General features: G+C 37.9%; 1 protein-coding gene across 5 annotated transcripts in view; it reads left to right on the top strand.

Annotated features, from left to right (window-relative positions):
• Window positions 1–13459, top strand: part of HERC4 (HECT and RLD domain containing E3 ubiquitin protein ligase 4) — a 132498-nt gene that overhangs the window by 59243 nt on the left and 59796 nt on the right. For all 5 annotated transcript variants that reach the window (XM_065922430.1, XM_065922429.1, XM_065922431.1 and 2 more), the window contains exon 8: window positions 3680–3840. In XM_065922430.1, coding sequence (XP_065778502.1) covers window positions 3680–3840 — 161 coding nt within the window. The remainder of the gene's footprint in view (window positions 1–3679; window positions 3841–13459) is intronic.

The following is a 13459-nucleotide window of genomic DNA, read 5'->3' as shown; positions in this document are numbered from 1 at the left end:
TATTCACTAATGTGTAGAGAGTTCAACTTTTCTTGTTCAACTTCATACATAATTCATTAAAAGATTATAAATATTTTTAGGTAATTTTTTTCTGATGAAATATTTAATCAGTCTCCTTTGAGATATCACAGATTATTTACTGTTAATCCAGTTTTGTAATTCTTCATAGTTAAGATGAGCATGATTTGAACAGTTACTCTTAGCCCTGTAAACTTAGTTCTTTCCGATAATTTCATTTATTTAACTGTTGGATTGGGGGAGGAATTTCAGTTATATATTGATAGAAATGTAAGAACTTATCTACAGAGGGAATGTCAGTTGATTTGTTCACTGGTTTGATTTGCAGGTAGTTGGTATTACAAGAACTATGTATTATTTCTTTAACAAATAATTGTCAGGAACTTCTTGAAGGAAGCAGCCAAGGGATACCAGAAATATGAACTCATCAAGGGATATTATCTAAAAGGAAAGGGTTCAAATTCCAGTAGTACAGTATCGTACTGTTTTTGAACTATTACAGCAAATATAGGACTTGAGATAGTTATGTTTGTTCAGTGGGTCTAACTCTATGCTGTAATCCTTCGGAGAGTTTTTAGTAATATGTTGTTGCCTAGGCTCAATCCTAGACAATTCCAAAATGTGGCCAGGATTAAGAACCACACCTTTAGTAGACCATTGTGGAGGAATTTAATGAACTAGTATTGAACAGTAATTTTCAAATTATTGATATGTTCCTTTAAAATATCACAGTACTACTTCCTGAAGGAGGCAAACTGGGCAACATTAAGCCCTTCTTCAGCCACAGCAGTTTGTTTTATATGCTTGTTGTTGTTCAGTCGCTCAGTGGTGTCCGACTCTTTGCAACCGCGTGGACTGCGGCATGCCAGACAGGCTTCCCTGTCCTTCACTATCTCCCAGAGTTTGTTCAGACTCATATCCATTGAGTTGATGATGCCATCCAGCCGTCTCATCTTCTGTCGCCCCCTTCTCTTCCTGCCATCAATCTTTCCCAGCATCAGGGTCTTTTCCAGTGAGTCATCTCTGCATCAGTTTAGTTCAGTTCGGTTACTCAGTCATGTCCGACTCTTTGTGACTCCATGGACTGCAGCACGCCAGGCTTCCCTGTCCATCACCAACTCCCAGGGCTTGCTCAAACTCATGTCCATCTAGTCTGTAATGTCATCCAACCATCTCATCCTCTTTCGTCCCCTTCTCCTCCCACCTTCAGTCTTTTCTAGCATCAGGGTCTTTTCAAATGAGTCAGTTCTTTGCATCACGTGGCTGAAGTATTGGAGTTTCAGCTTCAGCATCAGTCCTTCCAATGAATATTCAGGGTTGATTTCCTTTAGGGTTGACTGGTTTGATCTCCTTGCTGTCCAAGGGACTCCAAAGAGTCTTCTCCAGCCCCACAGTTCAAAAGCATCAATTCTTCCATGTTCAGCCTTTTTTATGGTCCAAGTTTCACATGCGTACATGACTACAGGAAAAACCATAGCTTTGACTGTGCAGACCTTTGTCAGCAAAGTGATGTCTTTTCAAGGAGCTCTCTGTGTCATAGCCTTTCTACGAGTTCATTTATGGTTTATTTTGTTAAATGTGTATCCTTGATTTAAAAATTTTTATTAACTTTAGCTCATCTGGCTCTGAGGTGAGATGGTTGTTAGATTCTCCTTAGTTTTTTAGTTATATGACAGGCTAGATAACTTGAAAACTCTGTGGAATCAAAAGGTCCTTTTAAGTAAATATTATAGATTAGTTCGCAAGGAAGTAAAGAGAATTCCACTGGGCAAAAACAAGGAAATCTGAAAATAATACCTGTTAGTTTGAACTGACTCTGGAGCTACTCTGAAAAAATTTGCCAATCTGGGTAATGTATTAATTAGCTTATTTTGCTTGACAAACCACCCCCAAGTTACTGACATAGTTACCTATTTAGCTAGTAATTCTGTGGCTTAGTGGTTTGAGCTGGGCTTCGTTGGGCAGTTCTCATCTTAACTGCACTCAGTTGATCAGTTGATGATCTGGATAGGGGCTGGGTAGTCTGTGGGGTCTTTAGCTGAGTCAGCTTATCTCTGCTCCAGATTGTATATTATCCTTCACGCTAACCTTAAGTTATGCTCATAATGGCATAGCAGGGTTCCAAAAGAGAGGTAAAGAATGCAAAGGCACCTGTTAGGCTTAGGGGCACCTCATGCACTGTCATTTCTGTTCAAAGCCAGCCATAGGCCAGAGACCATTTTAAGACATGGAGAAATAGATTCCTCATCTTGATGGGAACCCCTACAAAAGTCATATTGTAAGGGTAATGGGTATAGGGAACAGAATAACTTTGGCACTTTTTATAAGCAATATACCACAGATGGCAAGGGAACTTGGAATAGGAGGTAGGACCAAAGAAGTGGTAGAGGCAGTAGTGAGACTTGTGAAACCGTCTCCTCCCAGTAAAGCCACCTCATGGGAAGAGTCCACAGTGAAGTATTCTCTTGCTAGTTTAAGGAGACTTTTCTGGCCTTGGCTTAGTTTCTTGTTTGGATCTTCCCTCAGAATTTTTAACCACAAGACTGTCCTAAAGTAGGCTTGGGACTTACCAGAATAGTCCTGAATTGATGTATACATATTATGTTTCAATTATGTTTCACAATGTATTAAAGGTTTTAAATGAAGTGGCTGTCTGCATGATTTGAAAAGAAGAACTAGAAATGGGTAAAACATAGTCATTAAATTTTTAAATTCAGTGGATAGTGGAAACAGCAGGTTGGACATACTGCTAAAGAGAAAAGTAATAATATGAAAAACATATAGGGAAATTAGTCACAAGGGATATGAATATTTAGGAGACGTTAAAAGACTTTTAGAGAGTTGGGAAGATAAAGCATTTGTCTAATATTATCAAGAAGAACATTGAATACATGAGAGAGAGACAGTATTTACAGAAATAACATAAGAATTTGCCAGACTTGATTGATTGAATCCATGAAACTGAGGAACGCAACACCTGAGCTGGATGATCACCTTTAGCCCATTCTTAAATATATAGTGATGAAGCATCAGAGGGAGTTGGACAGATTCAGGATCAGTGGGTTTTCGCTAGCTTCAGTTTTGTAGTTTCTTAGGTATGTAATTTGTTTGCTTCCACTCTGGTACCTTTAGAGAAATCTGAGTGTGTCATACATAAGAACCAGTTTCTTTTGAAGAAAGGAAACATTGTCTTACCATACATGTTTATATATACCAGTCTTCTGCCTGGTTCTTACCCTAAAGCTTTTGAGTGATACCCACATGGTGTAGGCCCTTACAGACTACAGCTTTAAGCTAGAACCTGATTGAGAAGGTGATTGGGTGATTTCCTTGGACAGCAGTTAGATGCTGCCTCTAGTGCTGAATCATGTAGTGTAAGAGATAGCAGTATAGAGCTGGGCCTTTTTAAATTTGGACATTTGTGGGAATTTTCTGGACCATGCTTAAGCAGTCTACCTGTGTGATACAGAATTCATTCAGTATAGAATAAGGCTCTTAATAAAATTTTGTACAGAAAACTTGAAAACTCTAATTTATTAACTTACTTTTGAAGAGAAAAATTATACCAGTAATGTTCACTGTGCTTTTCTAAATGTAAATTATTTTTATATTTACATGAAAGGTAACATTAAGTCTGAGGTTTTCTGTCATTTTACTCTAGGCAGCACACTTCTGCTTTTGTTCCTTCATCAGGACGAATTTATTCTTTTGGACTTGGTGGTAATGGACAGCTAGGAACTGGTTCAACAAGCAACAGGAAAAGTCCTTTCACTGTGAAAGGAAATTGGTTTCCTTATAATGGGCAGAGTCCACCAGATTTTGGTAAGTTCTTTTAAAACTTTGCAGCACATGCTAAAGCTGTTGTTAAAATGTTGCTCTTAAGAGATGAACTTTTCTACATTTGAAATGAAAGAATTCCGAGATGCATTGTTTAGGGAAAATAGTAAGATACAGAATACTATATACTGTGGTTTAGTTTATTTATATTTGCTTGTATATGCATAAGGAAACACAGGATAAATAAAATAATGAAAGTGGTTTCAGAGGGTGGAAACCAAATGGTGGTTAGAGACCAGTGGGAGGGAAATATTTTTGGTTTTTTATTTTTAATTATGGTAAAATACACTTAAAAGTTTATGAACTTAACCATTTTTAAAGTGCTCAGTTCAGTAGTGTTAAGTACATTTACACCGTTGTGCAGCTACCTCCAGAGCTCGTTGGATCTTGCAAAACTAAAACTCCTTGTTCATTAAACAATTCTCCATTCACTTTTCCCACTAGCTGGCAGTCATTCTGCATTCTCTCTCTCAGAATTTGACTTGATTCTACCTCATAAGGCTTCTCAGGTAGCTCACATGTTCAGAATCTGCCTACAGTGCAGGAGACCTGGTTTGATATCCTGGGTTGGGAGGATCCCCTGGAGAAGGGAGTGGCAACCCACTCCAGTATTCTTGCCTGGAGAATCCCATGGACAAGAGGAGCCTGGCGGGCTATAGTCCATGGGGTCACAAAGAGTTGGACACGACTGAGCAACTAACACTTTCAATTTCACCTCATAAGTGGAATCATGCAGTATTTCCCTTTTTGTGATTGGCTTATTTTATCAACTTACCGTTAATGTCCTTAAAGTTCATCCATGTTACAGCATGAATGTTAATAGTAAAGCTATTAACAGCATGTGTGTATAGACTATCTTTTGTTTATCTACTAATTGCTGATGGATATTTGGATTGTTTCTACCTTTCAACAGCTGTGAATAGTGCTAGAAACATGGGCATATAAATATCTCTTTAAGATCCTTCTTTCAGTTCTTTTGCGTATATATGAGACTTCAACGTATATAACCTTGTCTGTTTCTCTGAAATTTGAACATGTGTATATATTACTTATTCAGAATATTAAACTTTAAAATTTGCTTTTATATCCCACTGTTTTAGCCAAATATATAATTTATTTTCTGTTACTCTTTCAATAGATCTGGTTATCTTTTCATTGATATTAATTTACTACTAAAAAATTTGAAGTACTCAAATGCTGTTTTCTCATTCACTTCTTTGACATGCTGCAACCAAAATGTACTTTATAAAATACTTTCTTTACCATCCTGAACTATACCTCAGAAATGTTTGTTTATTTATGTTATCTGTATTTGATTTTTTTGGGATTTTTCTCTGAGCTGTGGGACTTGAGACTATTTAGTGGTGAACCTGCTATGAAGATTGACATTTGAAAACATCCATAACTTTTTAATATGAATTACCTTTCAAGATTTTTTTTTTGTAGCTGAAAGTTTATCTCATTTATGTACTTATTTAACAAAGATCAGAATATGATACTGTTTTTTTCTTCTTTATGTTTGATTTTGTGTTAGAATATGGCTTTACTTTCTTCCAGTAATTCTTAGGTTTGGAACTTGCGTTTATTTTAATAGTATCGTTATTTTTCTTATGTCCGTAGGAACATGTTGTTATTTCATCATATCAGTTTCTTCCACAAGGCACCATTAATAAGCTAAAAAAGAGATTTTTGTCATTTAAAGCAGCATGGATATTGCAAGGAATCATATATTTCTGTTCATAAAGTTTAGTCACCTAAAGGTGCATTTTGTTGCCTTTAAAACTGCATACTTTGCGATTATTTGTATTAAAGTGGGAAAGGAAATAGAATTCTAAAGGTAGTCATTATTGCTCCTGTTTAGTCTCATTAAAAAACTGTTTACTCACAGTAGCCAAAATGTATAAACAATTCATTTGCCTATCAACAATGAATACATAGATAAATATGGAATATGCATTTAATTGAGTATTAGCCATACAGAGGAATAAGATATTGGTACGTGCCACAGTATGGAAGAACCTTTAAAACATTATTATGCTAAGTGAAAGAATCCAGTCACAAAAGGACAAATATTATATGATCCCTCTTACATGAGGTACCTAGAACAAATTTATAGAGAACGAGAGAACAGTGGTTACCAGGTGCTTGAGAGAGGGGAGAATGAGAACTTCTTTAATGGGTACAAAGTTTCTGTTTGGGATGATAAAATATTCTGGAGATGAACAATGATAATGGTTGCATAACACTGTGAATCTACTTAATGCCAGAAACTAACACTTTAAAATGGTTAAAACAGTCAAATTTTCTACTATGTGTATTTTACCACAATTTAATGGCTGATAATTACTTTGTAGTGTACTAAAGGTGTGTAGGATAGAAACTAATTAAATGTGAATTTTATTTACTTAGCTGCTCTAGGAGTCTGTGACCGCTGCCATAAATCACATTTTTAGCATAAACTATCTGATATGGTCTCACGGCCCCAAATAAACAAAGACACACTTAATAGGATATTCCCAAGACTTTGAGACTCTATCCTTGGAACTGGGCAAAGGGTAAACCTTTCTTTACAATGTGTATGCTCATCAGGTCAGTCCCTCAGTCATGTCCGACTCTTTGCGACCCCATGAATCGCAGCACGCCAGGCCTCCCTGTCCATCACAAACTCCCGGAGTTTACTCAAACTCATGCCCATCGAGTTGGTGATGCCATCCAGCTATCTCATCCTCTGTCGTCCCCTTCTCCTCCTGCCCCCAATCCCTCCCAGCATCGGGGTCTTTTCCAACGAGTCAACTCTTCGCATGAGGTGGCCAAAACATTGGAGTTTCAGCTTCAGCATCAGTCCTTCCAGTGAACACGCAGGACTTACCTCCTTTAGGATGGACTGGTTGGATCTCCTTGCAGTCCAAGGGACTCTCAAGAGTCTTCTCCAACACCACAGCTCAAAAGCATCAATATTTCAGCGCTCAGCTTTCTTCACAGTCCAACTCTCACATCCTTACATGACCACTGGAAAAACCATAGCCTTGACTAGACGGATCTTTGTTGGCAAAGTAATGTCTCTGCTTTTTAATATGCTATCTAGGTTGGTCATAACTTTCCTTCCAAGGAGTAAGCATCTTTTAATTTCGTGGCTGCAGTCACCATCTGCAGTGATTTTGGAGCCCCCAAAAATAAAGTCTGACACTGTTTCCACTGTCTCCCCATTTATTTCCCATGAGGTGATGGGACCAGATGCCATGATCTTAGTTTTCTGAACGTTGAGCTTTAAGCCAACTTTTTCCCTCTCCTCTTTCACTTTCATCAATCAAGAGGCTTTTAGCTCTCTTCACTTTCTGCCATAAAGATGGTGTCATCCGCATATCTGAGGTGATGGATATTTTTCCGGCAATCTTGATTCCAGCTTGAGCTTCTTCCAGCCCAGCATTTCTCATGATGTATTCTCTCCATATAAGTAAAATAAGCAGGGTGACAATATGCAGCCTTGACGTACTCCTTTTCCTATTTGGAACCAGTCTGTTGTTCCATGTCCAGTTCTAACTTGCCTCCTGACCTGCACACAGGTTTCTGAAGAGGCAGGTCAGGTGGTCTGGTATGCCCATCTCTTGGAGAATTTTCCACAGTTTATTGAGATCCACACAGTCAAAGGCTTTGGCGTAGTCAATAAGGCAAATAGATGTGTATGCTAGGGTGGCTATAATAAGATATCACAAGCTTGGTTACTTTAGCAGTACGAATTTATTGATTCACAGTCCTCGCGGCTTGAAGTTAAAGATCAAGGTGTTGGCAGTGTTGCTTCCTTCTGAGGGCTGTAAGAGTTCCGTGTGTCTCTTAGCTTTTGGTGGTTTGCTGGCAGTCTTTGGTATTCCTTAGCTAGTAGTCTCTGCCTTCATTCTCTTTGTGTGCTTATGTGTGTCCAAATTTTGCCGTTTTATAAGGACACCAGTCATTTTGTATTAGTGGACCACCCTACTCAAATAAGACTTCAGCTTAAGTAATTATATTTGCAGTGACCCTATTTCTGAATAAGGTGACTTTCTGAAGCCTCTGGGAATTAGGACTTCAAACATAAGAATTTGGGGAGAATACAGTTCTTCCCATGACAATGTCAACATACCCGACAAAGTAATCTTTTACTGGGCCCGAAGCATCATAAGCATGGACTCCATAAGTACAGCCAACTTTATTCCTTAAAATGACTTGTCGTATCTAATTCAATAGCTATCATTCTCAAATATGACATTTCATGTAAGCCCTTGGTTATATAATTGATTGTTCAACCAGTTATGAAAGAAGTACAAACTAGTGAAAAGGGGAACATACTTTTACTGAACCCATGCAGACAGCAGCATTACTACCAAAAGAAGGGAAACCGAGTATGTTTGAATACTCACTGAATTCTAGGGATCAGCAAGAATCAGATAAAATTTTTTAATTGATGTACCATATTTTGTTTCAGGTATATATTACAGATGATCACTACAGTAAGTTAAGTTAAACATCTATCACCATAGTTACAATTTTTTTTTCTTGTTATGAAACTAAGATTTAATCTCTTACCAAGTTTAAAATATGACTGGAAATTTGTACCTTTTGAGCCCCAGCCAGGGGTGGCTGGGGGTAGGGGCAGACACAATGGATAAAGGGGCTCAAAAGATACAAATTTCCAGTCATATTTGAAACTTTCTAAGAGAATAAATCTTAACAGTTTCATAACAGTTTTGTAACTGGTGACAGATGTTAATTGGACTTATTGTGGTGATCATTTGCAATATATACAACCACTAATCTGTTCTCTGTATTTATGAACTTGTTTTCAGTTGGTGGTGGTTTGTTTTTTAGATGCCATGTGTAAGTAGGATTGTATAGTGTTTATTTTTCTGACTTAATTCACTTAGCATAATACCCTTGGGAATCATTTGTGTTGTCACAAATAGCAGTATTTCCTTTTTTATGGCTAGTATTCCTTTGCATGTATATGGCTGTGTATATATTATTTGTGTGTGTATGTATACACACATCTCATATTTTCTTTATCTATTCATCCATCACTGGAAACTTAGGTTGTTTCCATATTTTGGCTATTGTAAAATGAACATGGTGGTACATACATCTTTTCAAATTGGTGTTTTTGTTTTACCCAGCAGTAGAATTTCTGGATCGTATGGTAGTTCTATTTTTAATCTCTTGAAGAACTTCCATACTGTTTCCATAGTGGCTCTACCCATTAACATTCCCACTAGCAGTACATGAGGCTTTCCGTTTCTCCACATCTTCACTAACATTTGTTGTTTCTTGTTTTTTGGATAATAGCCAATCTTAACAGGTTGATATTTTGGTGTGTTTTGCGTTTCACTGATGATTAATGACGTTGAGTATCTTTTCATTTTCCTGTTGACCTTCTGTATGTCTTCTTTGGAAGAATGTCGGTTCAGGTCTTCTGCCAATTTTTTTTTTAACCAGGGTGTTTGTTTTCTTAATGTTGAATAATAGGAACTGTTTATGTATTTTGGCTATTAACTCCTTATTGGCCATATCATTTGCAAATGTTCCTGCCATCTAATAGGTCTCTTTGTTATGTCAGTGGTTTCCCTTGCTGTGCAAAAGCTTTTAAGTCTAATTAAGTCCCGTTTATTTTCACTTTTGTTTCCTTGCCTTAGGAGACAGATCCAAAAAATCTTGCTACGATTTATGTCAAAGAGTGATCAGCCTGTTTTCTTTTAGGAGTTTTGTGGTTTCTGATCTTAATGTTTTGGTCTTTAATCCATGATGATGATTTCCTTTGCTCTGTAGAAGTTTTTTAGTTTGGTGTGCAGTCCTATTGCTTATTTTTTGCTTTTGATACCTTTACTTTTTGGTCAAATTCAGTCATCCTCAAGACTGATGTCAAGGAGCTTGCTGCTTGTGATTTCTTCTGAGAGTTTTATGGTTTAGGTCATACATTCAAATCTTTAGTATTTTGAGTTAGTTTTTGTGTGTGGTATAAGATAGTGGTTCACTTTCATTCTTTTGCATGTGGCTGTCCAATTTTTCTAGCACTATTTGTTGAAAAGGCTGTCGTCCATTGTGTGGGGCTTCCCAGGTGGCGCTAGCAGTAAAGAACCCACCTGGCAATGCAGGAGACATAAAGAGATGTGGGTTTGATCCCTGGGTAGGGAAGATCCCCTGGAGGAGGGCCTGGCAACCACTCCAGTATTCTTGCCTGGAGAATTCATGATCAGAGGAACCTGACATGCACCCATGGGGTCTCAGAAGAGTCAGGCATGACCAAAGTGACTTAGCATGCCCCATTGTGTGTTCTTGGCTCCTTTATCTTAAATAAACTGCTCATATATGCTTTGGCTTATTTCTGGGGTGTCTATTCTGTTCCAGTGACCCGTGTCTTATTTTTAATGCCAATACCATACTGTTTTGATTACTGTAGTGCTGTAATATAGTTCAACCCTGCCCTCACTCTTGGTTGTCTCTCAAACCTTTGTTAACGTCCGGGAAGTCTGTCTTATTTTCAGTGACTCCCCCAGTTAGTTGAGGATATGCCGAGACCTGTCAGTTTCCCAAAGGGGAGAGTTTCAACAAGTACCTAGATTCAGGCTGATTGGATGCCAGACTCTCAGGCAACAGCTTTTAAGTAAGTAAATATATATCATCTTGTGGGACTGCAAGGGAAAGTCACAGTGGCTGGCAGTACCAGGCAACATAGAGATGTTTCGTGGGCAGCAGCTGAGGAAATCAGGGCCCAGTTAAAAGTACAGGCTCCTTTGCAGGAGAATCTAGCAACTTAAAGCAAGATAGAGGGAGAGTGCAGAGATGGCATCCACCAGCTTCTGTTCCCAGAGATCACCTCAGTAGGTTGCTAAAGCTCCCGGACAAGCTTGTAGGCCTTTTCACAGAAAACTGGGGTATGTTTCCACTTGCTGTTCATGCTGGGCACTAGGGGTGGTAGCCAGCCAAGAACTGTTTCTCTGGTTGTTAAAATCCCATGGGATCCAGGATACAAACTCAGTTGTCCATGAGAACCAGGCAATGAAGGGGAATCATTAAGTGATAGCCACAAAAATGGGATTACCAGATGGGAATACAAGCTCCCCTGTGAAATTAAAACTAAGTTAAACATTATAGATCTTGGATTGTAGGTTTCGTAAAATGGCTTATCAGCTTAGAAAGAATATATGAGAAATCCTACTGTAGTCCACTGGTGTCTTCTGAAAGTTCTCTAAGCCATGGCTCCTCAGAAACCTGTACCCAAGTGTCTACTTGACATATAAATGATTTAAAATACCAGCTACAGTCATTTTCCCAGGACTGTGAGACTATCCTTATTTGTCGATAGTACAAACTCTGGCCTGTAGCTTATAGAAAAGCTTTCAGACAAGCGTAAGAGTAAAACAAAAACTATTCAGTAGATTACAGTGGCTTAGAATAACTGTGGCTTTTCTATTACTGGTAATTGTCAAGTGGAAGGCTATGATGAGGGTCCATAATAAGAGTAAATTTAACAGGGAAATTTGTGTCTTTTGTATCTGTGACATACAGAGTGCGTTACAGGCGTATTTTGGAGATGCTGCCATTTGATTCCAGAATACCTCTGTTAAGTGAGTCAGATAAATATTTTGGTTTCTTGGTACCTATAAATGTTATGTTTACACTATTCTGTAGTCTGTTGAATGTACTGTAGCATTATTTCTTTAAAAAATATATGTATCTTAATTCAAAATATTTTATTATTAAAAAATCATCATTAATTCGTAAATGTCACAGTATCCGTAAAACACAGTAAAGTGAGTTATGCCTGTATTCCAGAAAGTTTTTTAAACAAGAATGTTTCTAATGATGGTGATTAAGCCTGTTTGCAAAGAAGTCAGTGATTCTTATATCTGATTTATAAAGATGAATGAATATTACTTTTTATAGACGAAGAAAGCTTTGAGTTACAGCATGATAATCCTGAGACCTAATACCAGAAATAACGCCAAGAGGATCAAGTAAAGAGAGTCAGTAAATCAGGGGTCATTAGACATCTATTTTTTGTAGAACCCCACTTGAAAATCACTGGCCTAGAAGATGATAGATGTAAATAAAAATGAAAGTTCAGTAATAACTGAAATTAGGACTGATACCACTTACACTGGCACTTTCATAAATATAGGAAAACTTAACAGAACTATTCATGAGTTTTGAATAATGTTTCCCCAAAGCAACGACTTTACTGAATCTCCATGGACTTCTCATAAAACAAACACTTTCTGAAATTTATTAATTTATGAAATTTTTATATTATGTTTGCTATGTAAATTAGAAAATTTTATAATAATTGCATTTTGAAATATTTTTTTTATTAATTTAGAGAAGTGACTAGAGATCTCTTCAAGAAAATTAGAGATAGCAAGGGAACATTTCATGCAAAGGTGGGTTCGATAAGGGTCAGAAATGGTATAGACATAACAGAAGCAGAAGATATTAAGAAGAGGTGGCAAGAATACACAGAAGAACTGTACAAAAAAGATCTTCATGACCCAGATAATCACAAAGGTGTGATCACTCACCTAGAGCCAGACATCCTGGAATGTGAAGTCAGGTGGGCCTTAGAAAGCATCACTATGAACAAAGCTAGTGGAGGTGATGGAATTCCAGTTGAGCTATTTCAAATCCTGAAAGATGATGCTGTGAAAGTGCTGCGCTCAATATGCCAGCAAATTTGGGAAGCTCAGCAGTGGCCACAGGACTGGAAAAGGTCAGTTTTCATTCCAGTCCCAAAGAATGCTCAAACTACCGCACAATTGCACTTATCTCACATGCTAGCAAAGTAATGCTCAAAATTCTCCAAGCCAGGCTTCAGCAATACATGAACCATGAACTTCCAGTTGTTCGAGCTGGAAGGCAGAGGAGCCAGAGATCAAATTGCCAATGTCCACTGGATCATCGAAAAAGCAAGAGAGTTCCAGAAAAACATCTATTTCTGCTTTATTGACTATGCCAAAGCCTTTGACTGTGTGGATCACAATAAACTGTGGAAAATTCTTCAAGAGATGGGCATACCAGACCACCCGACCTGCCTCTTGAGAAACCTATATGCAGGTCAGGAAGCAACAGTTAGAACTGGACATGGAATAACAGATTGGTTCCAAATAGGAAAAGGAGTACGTCAAGGCTGCATATTGTCACCCTGCTTATTTTACTTATATGGAGAGAATACATCATGAGAAATGCTGGGCTGGAAGAAGCTCAAGCTGGAATCAAGATTGCCAGAAAAATATCCATCACCTCATATATGCAGATGACACCACCCTTATGGCAGAAAGTGAAAAGGAACTAAAAAGCCTCTTGATGAAAGTGAAAGAGGAGAGGGAAAAAGTTGGCTTAAAGCTCAACGTTCAGAAAACTAAGATCATGGCATCTGGTCCCATCACCTCATGGGAAATAAATGGGGAGACAGTGGAAACAGTGTCAGACTTTATTTTTGGGGGCTCCAAAATCACTGCAGATGGTGACTGCAGCCACGAAATTAAAAGATGCTTACTCCTTGGAAGGAAAGTTATGACCAACCTAGATAGCATATTAAAAAGCAGAGACATTACTTTGCCAACAAAGATCCGTCTAGTCAAGG

The sequence above is a fragment of the Muntiacus reevesi genome, chromosome 2, assembly GCF_963930625.1.
Source record: "Muntiacus reevesi chromosome 2, mMunRee1.1, whole genome shotgun sequence".
In the NCBI taxonomy this organism is placed as follows: domain Eukaryota; kingdom Metazoa; phylum Chordata; class Mammalia; order Artiodactyla; family Cervidae; genus Muntiacus; species Muntiacus reevesi.
Note: the sequence above shows the minus strand (reverse complement) of the source record. Positions and strands in the feature narration are given on the sequence as shown.